At 33.2% G+C, this 20269-nt stretch overlaps 4 protein-coding genes and 1 long non-coding RNA gene across 5 annotated transcripts; 2 read left to right on the top strand and 3 right to left on the bottom strand.

The window, feature by feature from the left end:
• Positions 1-1439: 1439 nt before the first annotated feature.
• Positions 1440-2453, top strand: LOC111482108 (protein C2-DOMAIN ABA-RELATED 1-like). The gene is made up of 4 exons (XM_023127769.1): positions 1440-1458; positions 1493-1654; positions 1861-1956; positions 2045-2453. The coding sequence occupies exons 2-4, from the start codon at positions 1544-1546 to the stop codon at positions 2336-2338; spliced, it is 501 nt and encodes a 166-aa protein (XP_022983537.1). The 5' UTR covers positions 1440-1458; positions 1493-1543; the 3' UTR covers positions 2339-2453.
• A 3872-nt stretch (positions 2454-6325) lies between these two features.
• LOC111482109 (calcium-binding protein CML24-like) lies at positions 6326-7214 on the bottom strand. Its single transcript, XM_023127770.1, has one exon. It carries the CDS (start codon positions 7128-7130, stop codon positions 6666-6668), a length of 465 nt encoding a protein of 154 aa, XP_022983538.1. The 5' UTR covers positions 7131-7214; the 3' UTR covers positions 6326-6665.
• Positions 7215-12028: 4814 nt separating this feature from the next.
• LOC111482110 lies at positions 12029-12606 on the bottom strand. Its single transcript, XR_002718139.1, has 2 exons — positions 12416-12606; positions 12029-12338 (listed from the first exon to the last, which is right to left on the bottom strand). It is a non-coding gene; the product is annotated as an uncharacterized LOC111482110 (long non-coding RNA).
• A 4617-nt stretch (positions 12607-17223) lies between these two features.
• On the bottom strand, positions 17224-18133 carry LOC111481515 (kirola-like). The gene is made up of 2 exons (XM_023126968.1): positions 17921-18133; positions 17224-17576 (listed from the first exon to the last, which is right to left on the bottom strand). Exons 1-2 carry the CDS (start codon positions 18105-18107, stop codon positions 17305-17307), a joined length of 459 nt encoding a protein of 152 aa, XP_022982736.1. The 5' UTR covers positions 18108-18133; the 3' UTR covers positions 17224-17304.
• A 453-nt stretch (positions 18134-18586) lies between these two features.
• LOC111481517 (major latex protein 146-like) lies at positions 18587-20130 on the top strand. The gene is made up of 2 exons (XM_023126970.1): positions 18587-18781; positions 19730-20130. The coding sequence occupies exons 1-2, from the start codon at positions 18595-18597 to the stop codon at positions 19993-19995; spliced, it is 453 nt and encodes a 150-aa protein (XP_022982738.1). The 5' UTR covers positions 18587-18594; the 3' UTR covers positions 19996-20130.
• The last annotated feature ends 139 nt before the right edge of the window (positions 20131-20269 follow it).

Raw genomic sequence — 20269 nt, forward strand, 5'->3', positions numbered from 1 at the left:
TAATTAAACTATGGTAATTAAACTTGACAAAGATAAGAATGTTTTATGGTTCTTATTTTATATTTTCAACTGTATGTTAAACGATCTTTGCACAAAGTCGGGTTTAATGGTTCTTATTTTATTTTATGGTTCGAGTTTATTTACTATTATCAATGTCAAGAATTAAAATAATATATTTTTTTCATTAAAAAAAAAAAAAAAATCAATGATTAAAATAGATTTTTTATAATGAAAATGAGAAAAACTTAACTAAAAAATAAACCTATCATTATTTTGTTTAAGAGAAAAAACGTCTTTTTTTTGTTACGTGCGAACTTGGAGGTGAAAGTCAAAGAAGTGACGCCAGCAGCCACGTGGACGCGATTGCGTACCCTTGACTACCAGGTCAATTCCGCCAGCGTGGCGCGTTTCATTTTCTCGTAAAATCCCATTTGCCCAAGTTGCAATTGATAGGTCCAAAAGGAATTTACTTTGTTGACTTTATTTTTTTAATGTATTTTTTTTAAAAATACAATTATGAAAATTTTCACTAAAAATAAGGTTAGGCTATAAATTTAACTCCCAAACCATATTTTAATTTTCAATATATTATTTAAAAAAATTTAATTGAATTAAAAAATAAAATCAACCCACCCTATATGAATAAGAAATCACTGTTCAGTACCCTCCATAATTAGAGTATGAACGCTGTAAGAGAAGTAGAGCTCTTAATCAACTAATAGCAGTTCAATCGTTCATTCCTCATCCAATTCATTACGCTATTTTTCAGTTCAAAACAAGGATTTAAAACTTTTAAACCAATTAAAAACGGGGCTTATATTAAATATTTAACAAATTTCAAGGACTAAAAGTATAATTTATCTTCAATTTTTTTATTTTAAAAATTCTCTAATAAATAATTAGGTTTAAAATGAGTATTTCTTTTTGAAAAGGTTGTAAAACTCAGCCGCCGCCGCCTCCGCCGCCGCCGCCTAGTGAAAATTACCTTTTTGAAAGGGTTCAATAAGGCGCGTGATAGTCATTAATTTCATTGTTTTTGACCGACCAAATCTCCCTTCATTTGGTAAAATAAGGCTGTTTTTTTTTAATAATATATAACGTAAGTAAATGTTTGTCACAGTTGGTCTCTACCATATATAATATTTATATTTATATTAATAAACTTTATTTTAAAAATAAAATTAACTCATTTCACGTCAAATCATTCATGAGGTTGACCAATATAAAAGTATTCAAATTTTTATAATTATTTTATAAAAAAAAAATTATTTAATAGTAGAATTGTCTCAATGGATTAAAATATTTTATATTTAATTAAAAAATGAAATGTCTAAAAAGGTAATTTCACCCGCTATATTTTATTTTTTCCAAAAGAAAATAATGATAATTGAAGATATATAAATTAGGTGGAATGTGAGGCCAAGAGGCTCCACCAAATTCAAATTGCCATTAATTAGTGTGTAGAGAAAGAAATCCATAGCCCACAGCAAAGGTTGAAACCCTTCTTCTTCATCATCATCATCTTCATCAAAGGTCTCTGGAAATGGAGAATTTAATGGGTCTGCTCAGAATCCATGTCTTTAGAGGTGTCAATCTTGCTGTAAGAGACGTTGTTAGCAGTGATCCATATGTCGTTTTCAAGATGGGCAAACAGGTTTCTTCTTCTTCCTCCTCCTCGAGCTCGAGCTCCGGCTCGAGTTATGGTTTTTTTTTTTGTCTTGAAGCTTTTGACTTTAGAATTGTCTGATGATTTTGTTTTTGGGTTTTGAATTTCGTGTTTTAAATTTACTCTAACCCATCAATTTTATCTCTGTTGACTTTTTTTTGAACTGAATCGATCGTGTTTCATGGTACATACAGAAGTTGAAGACCCGAGTAGTGAAACAAAATATCAACCCAGAGTGGAACGAAGATCTAACTCTATCAATCCAAGATCCAAATCTTCCCGTCTACTTGGTAAATAATAATTGAACATGAAACCCTTTGGATTCAATGAAATTAAAGAGTTTCGTAATGTTGTTGTTTCGATTCATGTTTTATGTAGATTGTATACGACAAGGACAAGTTCTCGTTCGATGACAGGATGGGGGACGCGGAGTTCGACGTTCAACCGTTCATGGAGGCGGTGAAGATGAGATTGAACAACCTACCAAATGGAACCATCATAAGGAAGGTTCAACCAAGTAGGGAGAATTGCTTGTCTGAAGAGAGTTGCATAGTTTGGGGAAATGGTCAAGTTAGTCAAAGAATGTTTCTAAGGCTAAGAAATGTGGAGTCTGGTGAAGTTGAGCTGCAATTGCAATGGATTGATATTCCTGGCTCTAGGGGTATAAATTAAACTACTTGTGGCCTCTTAATATATCCATCCACAATAATTTCTACCATTTCTATCCTTCGGTAAATTTGTTACGCTCGAAATTCAAATTATGATCTGGGATTTGGATTTGACACTTCATGACTTCAGCATTCATGTTTTCTTACTTGACTTGAACTAATTGAAGGGTCGAGAAGCTCCCTACAAACCGACATGAGTTCTTTTAACATATTTTGTTTTCACTCATATGCTTCCTATAAAAAATTTGGAGTTTCTATAATTAGAGATATCCACCCAGACAGAGAAATTTCACTGTTCTTGTCTTCATTCTCTAAAATTTTTTATTTATTTTCATGGGATTCATTTTTTAAAAATTTTGTTTTCAATATTTTATAAGAAAAAATATAATAAATTGTTTTACATTGGGAGAAATCTCTCCCTATTTCCTTACTCATTCCTCGATTAAGAGAAGATTCTTCCTCGACTCGGCACGAATCTATCCTTATAGGTTAAATGAATATCTCTACTTACTATTAGCAGAGAGAAATTCCCGTCTTTATTTAAATTTTATTTTGTTTGTTTAATAAAATTGGTTAAAGAATAATAATAATAAATTCAAAATAGGAAAATAAGGCGATTCTCTCAAACTTTGTCCATGGAATAATGCCTATAAATATATAAACATTATCACAATAATGCAATAACCAATTGACTTATTCAAATTATTAAAAAATAATAATAAATTAAAAAAATATTTCCTTCTGCCTACGTGTCCCAATCTTTAATATAAAATTTCGAGTAATATATTATATTTTTATTAAATAAATAAATAAATATAATTTTTCTTATGTTAGTTGAATTAGTGGGTGACATGTTCTAAGTTTTGTTCTAATAGAAGAAATAAAAAAAATATAATTTTTTTCTTCTTTATAAATTAAAATATAATTAATATGTTAAGTAAAAAATATAAAATTTACCATTGGATCATTTTGAATTTAGCTTGAAGATTAGTATTAATTATATATATGGGCTCTTTATGGAATAATTTTCCAATTTTGTTTTTTACTTGTTGTTGATGCATTAATTTATGTTCCCACCAATAATTCAACCATCCACATTCCATTGTCATGGATCAAGGTCCCATCTCCCTCGATCATTCAATTCCCACATTTGTCTACACGTCTAAATTCTCTCGAGTCATATAGAAATAGACATTCGAGTAAAAGGAAATGTAGTTCGAGAACGAATCAAGGTAAAACTGGTATGCATGTAACACCCTAGTAAAAAAAACGTGGTTCGAGGATGAACCAAGACGAAAATTTATGAGCATGTGTCACTCGAGTAAAGGAGAAAGACTTTAAAAATTGAAAGAAGAAGGTGTACGTTCCTTTTCGGTGGCACGATCATAAGAACTCTACTTTAGAGAATTTTTCTAGGATGCATGTGAGTGAAGACAAAATATGTTGGAATAACTCTTATTGGTTGGTGGAGATAGTCTTCACTCTTAGAAGCGAGAAGTAAGTAATGTGACTATGTCGTAAGGGAATGTCGAAGCCATTAGGTACAAAATTTGGATTTTGAATTCTGATCTAAATTCTAAGCATATGGCGTTACAAATTATTCAATAAGACTACCAAATATTTCATTGTCTCAACCACGGTCGTGCAAAGACAAAGGAGATAAGGTAAAGTTGGTCAAGTCAACGATTTATGATATGAAAGCTTCGTCTCTCTCATCCATTCACCTACACACATTTTCAAATCAACATATTTTTAAATTAATATTTAAATTAGAAATCTTCTCTTGGTCTCGAGTCAAGTTGAGACAGTATTTCAAGCCTATAGTGGAAGTGAGTGCTTTTGCAAAGCGACGCAAGTGACTTCATTGTCTGAGAGTGACAATCTTTAAGTCTAAAAGGACAAAATTAGCTCCATAAGTCTGCTCACAACTAGTCGATTCATGAGCCATTTGTTTTCTTCTCGGTTGCCACTTTTCAACCATCGAACATTTGACCTCTTCATCGAAAGCATATAAGTGTAGTGATAGAATCCATTAAGAAGCATATGCCAAGTGGGCTTTTAATGGGCCCAAAGAGTGGCAGCTGGGCTTAATGAGATGGGCCAACTTGAAAATTGGGTTTGATGTAATGGGCTCATTTGATAACTGGGCTGAAAGGGACAGCTCGGTTGGCAACTGGGCTTAATTGTTTAAATTGACGAAGTAGTTTCATTAATAATAATAATAATAATAAATAAATGTATTAGATATTGTAAACAACAATATTTTTCTGTCATGTTATTATAGTTTAATAATTAAATTATTATAAATTTGTGTTAAAATGATTGAAAATAAAGAAATATTAGTGGAAATTGATAAAATGAAAACAAAGGAGCGAGTAGGGTAGGTGTGGAGATTATATATTTTAACGATTGAATTCTTGAAACCAAAGATACTGGTATTTTGGCAACATTCTGAGCAACTCCACACCCGAGAATTCCACCCAAGGAAGCAGGGACCGCTGTAGCTGCTGAATCTTCTACTAGTACATGGACAACTATGTGGACTGATGGGTTTACTAGTCTTGATCGTTGAATATATAAAATTATCACTAAATATCAATATGTTGATAAAAAAAATTAAAACCCTAGATCAAAATTCTGAAATGATTATTTGATTAAATTATATAAAATATTCGTAAAATTTTAGATAAATTTCAATTAGCTTAAAATCCTTTAACACAAAATCATCCGATTAAATTATGTAAAAATAATTATGAATTTTGCCTTTACACTTTAAAAATTGTTTAAAAAAAAAAAATACTCAGAATAAAAATATATTCACGTTTAAATAATATATAAGAATCAAGTAAAATAAAAATTTTCAAAGTTAAAAAAATAATTAAACTTTTTAAAACTTGCACAATAGAATTTATCTCAATGTTTAGAAATATTTTATATAATTTTATAAAATTATCTCGGGAATATTTTGACTTAAGATTATGAAATTTTATTCACTGTGTTAATATTTTATAATTTTTTTCTTAATTTTATAGATTTGATTGACATGATAGGTAAATAATATTTTATTATATTATAAACTAATTGATTAAATAGAATAATTATCAACAAAATATTAGTCCTAATATTAAATAATAAGATTATTTTTTAGTAAAAATGGTTTAAAATAGTGAAAATACTTGTTTGTTAATTTTTTTTTTGTAACGTTTTTTTAAATTTTTTTTATTGTAGTCAAAATTTCATAGATATTTTATTTTTTCATTGTTCTATTCTAAACCATGCTTTGATTTATTCTTCCACGTGGGATTACTAAATTAAATTTATCTCTAGACTTCTTTCTTTCTAAATAAGATAATTTAGTTTTTCAGTTTTTTTATATTATCTATACATGTGTCATTCTAATATTGAGATTCGAATTTCTAAAGAAATTATATTATATTTTTTTCATAAAATATTATTAAAAATATTAAGATATTTTACATTTTTTTGATATGTTAAAATACCCTTTGAAATTAATATATAAAAAAAAAATGTAAAAAGATGATAAAATTTTCTCAAAAAATAAATGAAGAATTTTGATACTAGAAATTGGAATATCTCTAATCTTTATCCTATCATAAAAAGAAAGGTTAATACAGAATTGGTGGACGCATAAATAAATTGATGAGTGGCCAAATTGGTTAATGAGATACAAAATCGTTTTTATACTTATTTTGAGATTCATTATATTAGTGTTTTAGTAATATATTTGAAGAAGTGGCATGTCACGATTCAAATATGCTAATAAGATAGTAATTTAGGGAGGAAATAACTTTATCAGTTCAAATATTTAATTGAGAATTTTCAACAAGTTAATGATAAAATTAATTTTTAATTATAAATTTAAGACCAAATTGAAGAATGATCTAAAAGTTCAGGACTATTTTGTAAAATTAAGGCCACAAGGGGACTTTAATTGCTTGAATAACTAGAACAAATATTCCAATTCCACAAATTCAGGGCACAAAATTAACTGTATGAATTTCGAATTCATCCGTATCAGGAAGAGAACAGAACAATCAATTAGTGAGAGATATGAACTGATAATTTGTTTGTTTTCTTATAGAACAAGAGGATTACCGGTTAAGATCTAAAATCAGAGAGGAGAAATTCATTCTAGAGATGTTTTGATACCTAATCGGTTACAAACGACAAAAGGATGGATAGTTAATCCTCAGAGAAACAGAATCGCAAACTGTACACTAACAAATAGACTGATAGTACCTGATTTTGTTGAAGAACTCTACGCCTAATTTGATTCAATTCTGAAACTACCTTTCTAGCGACGGAGAAAACTAAGAGCGCGACATCATCTTCTTGAACTCCTCGAAATTTACATGGCCATCGCCGTCGACATCGACGGAACTGATCATCCGGCAACAATCTTTGAGGCTACATTTTTCACCGAGGCGCTTGAGAACAAAGTGCAACTCCTTGGCCGAGATTAGGCCGTTCTTGTCCATATCGTACAGATCGAAAGCATCCTGTAGATCTTTGTTACCTCCGCCGTCTGGATAGGCTTCCCGATGAAACGCGGCAAACTCGTCAAGGTCGATGAATCCGTCGCCATCCGTATCGATCTCTAACATAATGCGGCGAGTCTCGTCCGAGGAGATTTTGCCGCCGAGTTCACCGAGGGCGGCGCCAAGCTCGCTAACAGAAATCTTGCCGTCGCCGTTCTTGTCGAACTTCTTGAAGATCTTCATGACCTCGTCCATGGAGCCCAAGGCTCCTGGATTGGAAACCGACTTCTTCGCCATGGGCGTGAAGCTTAACGAGAGATCAATGAGATTTGAAATTTGAATTGCGAGAGAGAGTAAAAAAAAACTTCGTTATATTCTTAATTTTTCCATTTCTTTATTGGTTAGTTTGCTATTGACGTATATATAGAGACCGCCGAACCCTTTCACGCGGTTTTCACGCGTTATTGCTGGCGGTGATCGGGAGTGTGCAAGTGTACGAATGTTACCGTATTTACTACCCTTTTTTTTCGCTTTATTTAACAAAAAAAATAAAAAAAAAAGTATTTGAATTATCTATATTAAAATAAACTTTACATTTTTATTATTAAACTTTAGTGGTATTTTTGTAATATTATTATTATATCTTTTAGGAATGTTTAAATGTGGTTGAAATTTTGGTTCAAAGTGGTATTGTTATTATTATTATTTTTTATTATAAATTAAAAAAACCTAAAAAATATTCTTAGGAATGTTTAAATTATTTTTTTATTATTTTGTGTGAGGATATTGTAACTGCCTAATCTATAGCATCTATAAGCCTAATTAATTTGTGTTCAACTTAAATGTAGTTCAATTGATTAATATATTTTATCTTCAATTAAAAGATCAAATGTTTGAATCTCAAATTCGACACGTAAATGTTGAGAAAGGTACCTCTCCCAGAAGATATGGTTTGGGGACGAACCCCGAACCAAGACAATAGTTAGTGAACATGTGATACTTAAGTAAATGAGAGATGTATAAATGAATCGAAACCACCTAAGAATTTGAGTAGGTAAAAATGATGGAATAGGGATTTAACCGTAATTTCATACATTATTTATTGTCATAATTTGTTCTTGTTTTGTAATATATTTTCTAGAAGAATTATTTTCCACCAATCGACTAGATTCGCCGGTGACGTCCAACCATTAAAAGCTGGCCACGTAGCATTGGTGGGTGGGACCGGAAACACAATGTCCACAGATTAGAAAGCGGCAAGGCAGGCCGGGTAGGCCATTAAGATGCCTTTTCCCAAAAGGCAAGTTTCCGTGGTCCTGAACGCATCTGATTACGACTCTTTTCCCGCGTGAGTTAAATAAATTTCACTTTTTTTCGAAAAAAACTGTTTCATTCAATAAATTTTAAAAATTAAAGCTAAATAAAAAGTCAAAATATTTATATTTCTATATTTAATATTAATTAATGTAATAATTATTTTTGGTATTATTAAATCTGGTCGAGTGTGTTCGTGGTAAAGCGCGTTGAGGTCCAATGCCTTGGACTAAATTTTGGTTTTTTTTTTTTATTTTTTAATTAGTCTTTATTATTACGAATAATTCATTATTTATCTATTTATTTATTTAAAGAAAAAGACAACTAAGGATATTTAAATCTCGTACCACTTGAAAAACCAACTAATTTAATCTAAACTCATAATACGGTTGGGTTAGGTTATCCTAACTTAATTTTAATATATATTTTATTAACTTGACTTCTATATAAATATATTTAAAATATTATACTCAGTTAAAAGGTATCAGAATAAACATAAACTATATTTGAATGAGAGCAATCATGAAAATAGAATGGCTAAAAGAGTCTTAAAAAGAATTGAAAGTTACTATCTATATCAATGAGATGTACCCCTTTTTTGACAGCTCAATCCTAAGAACTCTAAAATTAAGCAGATTGGTTGAAACAATTCTAATTGGGTGACTTCTAGAGAATTTTCCTAAGATGGGCGTATCTTCACTCTTTAAAACAAGAAGTGAGTAAGTGAGTAATGCGACCATGTAGCACAGGTGCACCGAAATGTGTTGGGTATACAGGTGCGGAATCTGAATTCTGACATCACATATAATTATATCCCACATCGCAGCATTCTTTGTAAGAGTGTGAAAACCTCTCACGCGTTTTAAAACCATGAGGTTGACAACCATGCGTAATGGGCTGAAACTGATAATATCTATTAGCAGTGAGCTTGGGCTATTAAAAATGGTATCAGAACTAGGCACCGAGCAGTATGCCAGCGAGGACAATGAGCCATGAAGGGAGTGGATTGTGAGATCCCACATAAGAACGTGAAAACTTCTATTCCCAATTGATGCGTTTTAAAATCGTGAGACTATGACGATACGTAAGAAGCTGAAGTAGATAAGGTGGTGGGGTAAGATGTAAAGAATATAGTTAAACCAAAAAAATTATTGAAAAGGGATATTATGTCGCCATTAAAATAACCTTCAAAGTTCATACAACAATGAAGGTTAAGAGATTGGAAAGGCATCTTACTTAAGATATTAACTTGAGAAGAAGCAAGGCCAAGTTGGTATCATATTCTTTGTAGTTCAATTGTTGCAAAGGAGGGCATCCACATCTTTGCATACTTTAACTCCAAATTGGAGATAGTTATTTGGGTTACCCACATTTTCATTTGCCTTCACAAATTCCAAACACCAATTAACTGAGCTATTCCCATTGTTTCCAACATCACTAACTTCAATTTTCACTCGAAACATCTCCAAATTTTTGAACAAATCTTCTTCAAGGCATTTGTAAATTATCGTTTTGTTAGGATGATCCACAAGAAGCCTCAACTTTACTTCTATTGACCTACCTGTATATTTATGTTTCACATGGTAATCAATAGCTGAATCATTATCGAACATGATAACTCGAGATATTATGTTATAGAATAAAATGAATGAAGAAGCTACTTGTATTGTAACAGTCCAAGCTCATCGTTAGCAAATATTGTTCGATTTGACTTGTTACGTATCACTGTTAGCCTCACAGTTTTTAAAACGTGTCTACTAGGAAGATGTTCTTACAAGCAAAGAGATGATTTGTTCTTTTCTCCAACTGATGTAAGATCTCACAATCTATTCCCCTTGGGGGCCCATAATCCACGGTAAAATTAAAGGGAGGTCTCTCGTTGCTTAAGTTGAAAAAATGTAAAGGAAAATTGTCCCACGTTGCTTAAGTTGAAAAGTTGAGAGTTGACATCCACGGTAAAAGGGAGGTCTCTCACTTCATGTGAGATGGTAGAACGAGAGAGGTAAAGCTGTTTGAAGAACCTTAATGGATGAGCACCTTAGCGGTCTCACTCACAATTCCATTGTGACCTTTTCTTGCCCTCTTCAAAGGGGTTGAGGTGAGAAATGACTTGAACGGAGATTTCCCGAACCCACCTCTAAAATAACCTCCATAACAAAAGGTAAGCTGGTTTAATTCATAGCAATTTTATAACATGTTTATAAGTGAAGGCAAAACAAGTTAAAAGAACCTCTATTAGTCTGTTGGTATAATCTTCACTCTTAGAAGCTAAAAGTAAGTAACGTGACCATGTCGCATGAGATGCAGAGAAATGTTGGGCACACAAAGGCCAAATCTAGATTTCAAATTTTGATATAAATCCTAAACCTGAGGTGGTGCATTTCATTCCACTCTATTCGAATTTTGAAATATTTCAGTTTTGCTAGTTTTGATGAACACGACTATCCAATCCATTGAAAGGACGTGTGTTTTACATTGAACAGAATCTTTTTGATTTGATATATTGGAAGTCCATTTTGGACCTCCAACTTTGTTCATCTTTAGTTTCCTATTCTTTATATAAACAAGCTTGGCAAAGCTGATGCTCTTTTAGCATTAAATACAAAAAGTTGGGTATCTTCCAATTCACAATGATACTCATTTCCATTCTGTGGAGGGCAGCCTGTAAAACAAAGCTATCAAGAAGATCCAAGGGAAACCAAAATCTTAGTAGGGAAAAAAGTTAGGTTAGGATAATGACTATCAATAACAAAACGTGGGGTTTGAAGAGTGGAACCATTACTACCACACCGTTATGAACATGTTGTATTCGAAAATTAATTGAATGATCGTCCCAAATTTCCAAATTGGACATGCATTGGCAAAGGCTGGTACTAGATATATACTATTTTTATTTAAACGAAAAATCTCTTACGAAAATGTATAGAGAATTTAAAGCATAAATGTAATAGGGATAAATCAGTTGAACTAGTTGCATAGAACTTAGAAAACTAAGATAGGTTACAATTATTAACGTGGAAGCCATGTTCACATTGATCATTGATACAACTATTAAACAATTTTATCACTCGTTCTATACATATCTTTTGTCATGACTCGAAATACAAAGAAAGATTGACCCTTCGGACTGACTTCTTCTGTGACCACGTAGCTCTTGAATGCTCACCCACTTTGACCGGTAGCTTATGATACCCAACGTGTGTCCTAGTTTGTAGCTAACACGTGCCTCGTTTGGCACGGTCACTGTCTCTACCTCGTTTGGCACTTAGCATAGTTTACTAGTTAACATAATCATATGGCTAAAATTGGATAATTTGTCCATCTCAAAAAACTATGCCAACTTTTGGTAATGTTGACGCAGCTCTTATGAGTCAGGTCAAATCCCTTTTAAACTGACACCAAACTCTCCATCTCTAGATCCTCAAGTATGGTAAGTTTCTCATATACTTTATTCCAAAAGTACTGCAAAGTTCCTTTCCATTCTATGAAACTCTCGAGACATTGAGAAGTTAGATCTACGGTCGAGCAACTATCAAGTGCGTATTGAGAAGAAGACAAGCCAAAAATGACTTACGTGACAAACAAGCAACCTAATTAATAAAGGGTTGATTTGGTGCCTGTGCCACGTTCTGCACCCTCCACAATGAGCTATTCCACCTGCACTTGAACGACAAGTGATATACTTGGCTATAGCTATTCGTTAAACGACGGAATATCGAACGGAATCTCTGAGTAGATTATACATTTATCTTCTCATAAATTATAACCCTAATTTTCTACGAAAAAAGATGTAGAGTAAGGCAACATCATCATTATTACTTCTTCCAATTAACCTTCAAGATACACATGACAAAAACACAAACATAATTAGGGGATGATAGCTTATTTAGATCATATTTCAATAGGCAAGCCAAGATGGGTGGATTCTAGTTCAGTTTTTGCAAAGGTAATCATCAATGCCTTTGCTAATTTTAGCTGCAATTATGAGATAGTTATGTGGTGGAGCCACATCTTCATTGGCCTTCACATATTCTATGGACCAATCAGTTGATCTCCCATTGCTACCATGGCAAAGAGCTTGAATTTTCAATTTGAAAACTTCATAATCTCTGAATAGATCTCTCAAGGCACTCAAAAGTTAATCGATTTGTTCGCATCTAGCTAGCCTCTCCTTCGCCTCTGACGAGCCATCTAAATTTAAACATAGTTTAACTGATTAACTTATCGAGCTTAAGAGTTTGGAAATCAATACAAAATCGAATACTCACCAACGTTATATTTTAAGTGGATGAGACTGTCATGAGCCAAATCATTTCCTTCCAAAACCTTCCAGCTCTTATAAACTTCAAAGAACATTTGAAAGACAAAGTCCATTTTGTTCTTAAGGAATTCATAGAACTTGTGACCTTCTGTGAGACCTTAGCAATTTGAGCCATTTTTTCGAGCTTCAAATCTGGTCGTTCATGATCAAAGGAGGGGCCTTTTTATAGGCAATTATAGCAAAAATTAAGTGGTGGTGATGTAACTTTTCATCTTTGTTCTTTCTTTTTTCAATATGATTTCCAAAGAGAGATTCTAAAAAAAGCAGCTCTCAAATTGCAAGAGGGAAATGATGAAGCAATGAAGCTACTACTTTGGTTAAGCAAATTTGAACCATAATGGAAACATAATACATAGCATTTAAGATTTGTGGAGCTTAATCTCAAATGAGCATACACTATTTTGGAGTAACATATATGTATTAAGTTTTAAGTTTGTTTTTTTGTTTTTGTTAATTCGAGAATGTATGAAGTTTTAAGTTTTCAAACATATATCTTTTAGTCGATGATATATATTTTTATAAGTTAAGTTATGTACAAATTATTAAAATGAAGTTTATAATATAGAATTGGTTCACAAACGAAGATCTTGTTTGAAAACGTGTCTACTAGGAAGATGGTCTAGCCCTACTCCGACCAGTGTCTGTCTACCTAGTAGATGCGTTTTAAAATCGTGAGGTTAACGACGATATTTAACGGGCTAAAGTGGACAATATCTACTAACGGTAGACTTGGGCTGTTACAAATGGTATCAGAACCTAGTAAACGCGTTTTGAAACTGTGAATCTGATGATGATATGTAACGGGCCAAAATGGATAATATATGTTAGCGGTGAGCTTGAGTTGTTAGGATGATTAAAAAAGACTTAAAGAAAATGGAAGTTACTACTTATATCAACTAGGTGCACTTTCCTTTTCGATGGCTCAATTATAAGAACTCCATGATTAAGCATGGAGCAATTCTATGTTAAATTTTTCTAGAATGCATGTGAGTGAGGACAAAGCACGTTGGAAGAACCCGTGTTGGTTTATGGGGATAGACTTCACTCTCGTGACCATGTCACAGAGGATGTAGGTGAATGCCTCATAGAATGCATGTGAGTATGAACAAAGCATGCTGGAAGGATTCATATTGGTTTGTGGGAATAATCTTCATTCTTAGAAGCGAAGAGTAAGTAACATGACCACGTCACAAGGGATGTAGGAGAATGCTAGGACCATCCAGAACTAAGAGAAAGATTATCTTCCAGCCCCAAAACATTTGATTCTTGTGCCAGGGTGCCCATCTTCAAGAAGGCCCGAATGAAAGACCCAAACATTGAAGAAAAAAACCCTCTACAACTATAAGCCAAGCTGCTTCGTTCCTCGAGAACCGCTCACCCCTTCACAGGAAAGGACTTATGCTACCCCTTTAGAACTTCAGAAATCTCGGCAACGTGACTTAAGCCGGAATCGCTAGTAATCCCCGGTCAGCCATACGTTCATTCGTTTCCGGGCCTTGTACACACCGCCCGTCACACTATGGTAAGAGGGCGAAGGGTTAAGGAGGATTTACCCGGCTTTCCTTCCTCTTCATTCGCTTGACCTTTTTGAAAAGCTTGGTTGAATACAGGCCCCGTGCAGGATACAGAAAAGCTGCCATTCATTGGGATTGAATATGCTCGACTATAAAGGTGAAGGAGCGAAGCCACTTTACCGAGTTGGAGAGGCCATTTATTAGAAAATTCTATCCTCTGTCTATTTTTTTGGGGTATTTTCGTCCATTTTCCCTGATTTCTGGAGGTAAACAAGGATCGGTCTCCCCTCTCTGTCCCAATACCTTATTCCCTCCGAAAGAAAATGCTAATGCCACATTCTTCTTTCGCCTTGAGTGACTGTTCCTCCCTTTTCTGCTCACTCGTAGGGTCCGGACCCCCACAAAGGGGGAGGGAGTCGACTGAACATCTCAGCCATGGAAAATTAAATTGCCTTAGTTCGTTTAATATTAATCTTATATATTTATTGGTTGTTTTAGAACTAAGCACCAGGCCGTGAGGCTTTCCCAGGCGATGTTTTCTGATCCACCGTCTGAACTTCCTACATTCACTATTTACTCCCGGAAATTGACTTGATTCTAGTTCCGCTTCTTGCTCGAAAAATGAAGAAAGACTTGTCGGAAATCGCACCCGGATTACTAAAGTAGTTGAACCGTACAATTGGGTTACTGTGTTTGATTGAAGAAGTAAATGAAAGATGAAGGAAAGACGAAACGAAAGAAGAAAAGATTTTTTACGGGAATCGAACCCGTGTCTTCGACATGAAAAGACGATGTCCTAACCACTGGACGAAAGGGACCAAAAAGCCATATAAGCCTAAAGGGGAAAGACCATAAAGCAGCAACTCAAGCTAGATCTCAGATATCTTGAATAAGCAATGAATCCAAATCTCATTAACCACTGAATTTAGTGAGCGGCGCCAAATCAAAATTCGTATTTTAAATCCTGAATACTGAGCAATGTTACATTTGGCATAATCTTTTATTTAATTCCTCCAAAATTCACTCATTAAGTTATTGTTTGATATATTCATTGAGTATCAATATAAACTAGAGCTACACTGAAGTTGAATGGCTATTATAGAAGCTAAAAGTAGCCTCTCTTAAAATAAGTAGTTAGCCTAATCAAAGTATCACAACCGAAAAAAACTACCCTAGTGAATCAAATGGAATCTTAATTCAATCAATATGAGGTCACCAACCAATCTAAAAGACGAAAAAACTCTCTTTATTAAGAATCGAAACTTAGCAAGCTTTCTACCATCTGACCATTATACATAAGAACTTAAATGAATACAACATTACATCGAATAAAAGTGATTTAAAAAAAAATGATAAAATCATATGTATATAGATTAAAGAAGTCGATTCGAAAAATAATTTAGGACAAAGAAGACATCCCAACCCTACTCATATGAACGCGTAGAGAAAGTACTTTTGTAACACCCCTACTTTTGTAACTCGGACCCTATACAACCCTACTTTGTTAATGGCTTTAGGACTTTAAGGGCAAATTTCAAAAATTTTCAGTCTTTTGATTTGCTTTGAGAATAAGAATCTTAGTGTAGTTCCTTCTTTTTAATTTTTTTTTATTTAATAAAGTTATAACTTTTTTGTTCTAATATTTGTTGCAAGTTCTTGAGAGTTTTAAAATTTTATTTATGGTACGGAGAATCAAATGGAGCAAAAATCTGCTCTCAACTTGATTTTTGTATAGCTTTCTGATGTTGGAATAATATGGCGTCCCTTAATTTTCAAAAATTTTGATTTGGTTTTTTTGGATTAGATTAGATTTGGTTATTTGAATTAGATTTAGTGTTAGTCGGAGATTTGATTATGTAATGATATATAAGGAGAGATTTCTCCCTCCATTCCAGATAAGTGGTATCGGGATTTGGGAGAGGTTTGGGAGTCACATTGTATTTGTTGAGTGACATGTGAGAGTTTTTGTAGTGTGATAGTGAGGTATTCACTTGTAACGCTTTGATTTATTAGTGATTGGTTCGTGGATGTAGCGGAACTTCTTCTTTATGTAAATATCTTGGTGCTTCTTTATGTAAATTCGTTCATTGGTGTTGTGAGTACATTTGTTCCGCTTCCGGCACACAACACTCGCTTCCAAAAGTGAAATTATTCTCACAAAATGTATCAAATAAGTTCGTTGCTAATAGATATTGTGCGCTTTAGTCCGTTATGTATCGTTGTCAACTTCACGATTTTAAAACGCGTTTATTAGAAAGTCCAGTGTCCTCACTGACACATAGTTTAGCGTTCGGCTCTGATATCATTTATAACAACCAAAGCCCACTTCTAGCGAATATTATCTTGCTTTGACTCGTTATGTATTGTAGTTAGCCTCAAAAAGATCCCTTACCCAAACTAAAACTCATTGTAAATCATGTATATCAATAATGGTCTTAATCATTCATTTTACTTGAGAAATATTTGTAAGACATAAATCTTATTTTACCTGATTATGCATTTTTTGTGTATCATATCGTCCTAGTTTAAATTTAATATCATCGTAGTTTAAACCTATTAGAATAGCTTCGGTTACTTTTTCTAATTTGTATTTTCGAAAGTTGAAACCACAATCATAGTTAAAAAAAATTGAGAGGAAACAAATATAAATTTTAAAAACACGCAAATAAAATATGAAATTGGTGATAATTGTTAACGATAAATTTTTGTGATTGTCTCGAGGTATGTTACGACTCCTACCAAGTATTCGAATTAGGGTTTGACATTTGAGAACCTTAACATTTCTCTACATCTCGTGTGATATGGTCACATAACTTCCTTCTTACTTCTAAGAGTAAAGACTATTCCCAAATACTAGAGTTATTTAGCATGTTTTGTCCTTACTTACATGTTTCTTAGGAAAATTTTCAAGATCGAAGTGATTGAGTGTATGATTATCTCTGTAGAGAAGACTAGGGGTGAGAGCATCAATTTTACTAGACTATGACCTGGATTGCACGCCTCTAGTAATCCGAGCATAGAAGAATCGTGAAAGAAGATTATATGGTGAGACCCCGAGTGCTCTTAGTCGATCCAAACCCAAGGAGTCGAAATTAAGAAACTTGGAGACGTGAAACTATGTCAACTCCGCCAAACTACCCTTGAGATCTAATAAACCATAACGACAACACAATTAAAATATTTTCTTAATAATATCTTAGGTTTTTTATTATATCATAGATCTTCCCATCATACTTTAAAGTACACATAATAACACGATAATAGAGATTTATTTAGATATATTTCAATTACACCAAATCTAGTTGATGTTTATTGATAGTTATCAATTATTGTTGCAAAGGTAAGCATCAACTCCTTCGGCCAATTCAAGTGCAAATTGGAGATACTTATGTGGTGGATCAACATCTTCGTTTACCTTCACATATTCCACTGACCATTTAACTGAGCTGATGCCATTGCTCCCACCATCACTAACTTCACCCTTCACTGCTATCATCTCATACTCTTTAAACAAATCTCCTTCAATAAATTCAAGAGTTATTCCTTTGTTTTTGTCATCCATATGTAGCCTTTGCTTTGCCTCTTGTATGCCTCCTGTGTTCGAACGGGAAAATCGTCACTCAATATAAAAACTTAAATTTATAACTAACGAACAATAATGAGTAAATCCCACATCGAACAATAATAGTGAATTTATTAGTACGTTAAATATTTTTCAATATCGAACAATAATGGTGAATATAAGTAAATCCCACGTCAATTGAAGAGGAGAATGTTGAATGAGGTTGGATTGTGAGATCCCACATCGGTGTGGAAACCTTCCCCCAACCGGTGGGTTTTAAAAACCTTGAGAGAAAGTTCAAAGAGAATAATATCGGCGGGTTACATCTAGTTAAGCTTTTAAATAGAGTTTTAGAGTTTAGGGTTTAGAATCGAACCAAGCTTGTATTTCCACTGGACGACGCTGCCATGAGCGCAACCGTTTCCTTCCACAATTTTGTAGCCCAAAAGTTTTTTAGGAAACATTTGAGTAAGACGGTCCATTTTGTTCCTATAAAACTCATAGAACTGTTCACCAGAACATTTCAGCTGCAGCTGGTGAGAGATGTTAGAAATCTGAGCCATTTTCAAAGTACTTCAAGATATGTTCATCCATGGCTAAAGGAGGAGCCTTTTATAGCCATTTTCAAAGTGGAAGTTGATTGATGATGACTCTTTATTCTTTCTAGTTTTCTTCCTTTCAAGTTGAATAAAATAAATATTCTGTGAACAGCTAAGATTCAAGTTTCAAAAAGAATTCTCATTTTTTCGCTTTCATTTTCTAACTCTGAATTGAAAGGGACATCGTGAAGCAATTAAAGCTAAAAAATTATTCTTCAAGTCGTTTCCAAGACGAATTTATTGACCTGTTTCTACACTAAAAAAAAAGCTACCATCTCGACAGCTATCCTTACAGTCCAAAGCTTCTTCCAACTAATAAATCAATCAGTCATCGAGAAATGAATGGATATGAAAGAAAGAAAGAACAGCGAGTCCCATCTATGAACACCCACTTTTTGGCTATAAAATTCCGTTTGTATGGAACATGAATGAGCAGATTTGAAGCTTGAAAATGGCCCAGATTGCTAAGATCTCACAGCAGGTGCAGCTGAAGTGTTGTGGTCACAAGTTCTATGAGTTCTTTAAGAACAAAATGGAATGTGTTTTTCAAATGTTCCCTGAAATTTGTTGTAGCTGGAAGGTTTTGGAAGGAAATGAGTTTTCTCATGTTAGAGTCATCCACTTAAAATATGTCGTAGGTGAGGATCTCTTCTACCCTTTTTTTTTTTTCTTTTCTTTTGATTCCTACAACTTTCCATAGTTTTGGTAGTTCCTTATACAGGTGTTAGAAAATAGTAGATGACACGAAATACTCGATCAATTCAATCTAGTCTATACGATTTAGGGTCAGTTATGAACTTATTTGAATTGAGTTGAATTTAAATAAATGAAAACCTTAAAGGTTGGATTGAATAGAACTAACCTGACCATATCTTCTAGCAGTAAGCTTGAACTGTTACAAAATAGTGTCAGAGCCAAGTTACCGGACAGTGCGAGACACTGGTCGAAGTAGGGATAGACCCTCCACAGTAGATACATTTTAAAATTTTGAGGAGAAGCTAGGAAAGTGAAAATAGGACAATATTTGGTAGCTCTGTGTTAGAGTGGTTACATAACCTTCTACTTTATTTGAATAACTTTATTTGAATAAATGATTCAAACGAACTCAACTAATTAATACATTTTTTTTTTTTAAGTTTTAGATTCATCATTTAATAAGTATTGTGTGAGTCGAAAAAAATTTATAATCCAATCAATTGGGTTAATCTAAAAAATATTTCAACTAGACCCAATCTAACTCACGGACACGTAGACTATTATTTTAAGGCCTTTATACATAATCTAGACATAATATTATTAAAAAAACTTGTATAAAAAAATATTTTCAATTACAAAATTTACTCCAAACCTACTCTTACTAAATTTAAAACTTCTAGATAATGAAAGGTTCCAATTTGAGATCTAGCTTTCTTGGTATTAATACCATTTGACACAAAATTTTATGAGTCAATTAAATTGTGAGATCCTAATAAGCGTGTAGAAACCTCTCCAAAGAAGATAATATCGACTAGTAGTGGGCTTGAGCCGTTATATAAACAGACCTAGTAACGATTTTTATCCATTTTTTTGGGTGTGAAACTACATAGGAAGCCCAAAAGAAGGAAAGACGAAGGTAACTGTCGATGATGCGAACAAATCAATAACATTCGAGTGCGTGGAAGGAGATGTATTAAGAGATTTTGAAGTATTTCAAATGAAAATTGAAGTTGTTGAGAATGGTAGCAATGGGAGCTCAGCTAATTGGTCCGTGGAGTATGTGAAGGCAAACGAAGATGTGGCTCCACCATATAACTATCTTCTATGTGGAGCAAAAGTCAGCAAAGGCCTTGATGAGTACCTTTGCAACAGCTGAGCTAAACACCATCCATCTGGTTTGGCTAATCAAATCTAATCTAAATAAACTATCTCCTAATGTTCTTCTTATCTTGTGTGCTTTTAAAGCTTAATTGCAAGAAATAATAATGGTGATCTATGATGCCTTCTTCTACTTGATCTTCTTTTGGTTACTCATTTCTTTATTTTAGTAAATATAATTAAATGTGATGTAGAAAACTAGATACCTATGGATGTCATTTTGAAGAAGCTAAATATATAATTTAGTTTTTTTTTTTTTTTTTTTTTTTTTA

The sequence above is a fragment of the Cucurbita maxima genome, unplaced genomic scaffold, assembly GCF_002738345.1.
Source record: "Cucurbita maxima cultivar Rimu unplaced genomic scaffold, Cmax_1.0 Cma_Scf00007, whole genome shotgun sequence".
NCBI lineage: Eukaryota > Viridiplantae > Streptophyta > Magnoliopsida > Cucurbitales > Cucurbitaceae > Cucurbita > Cucurbita maxima.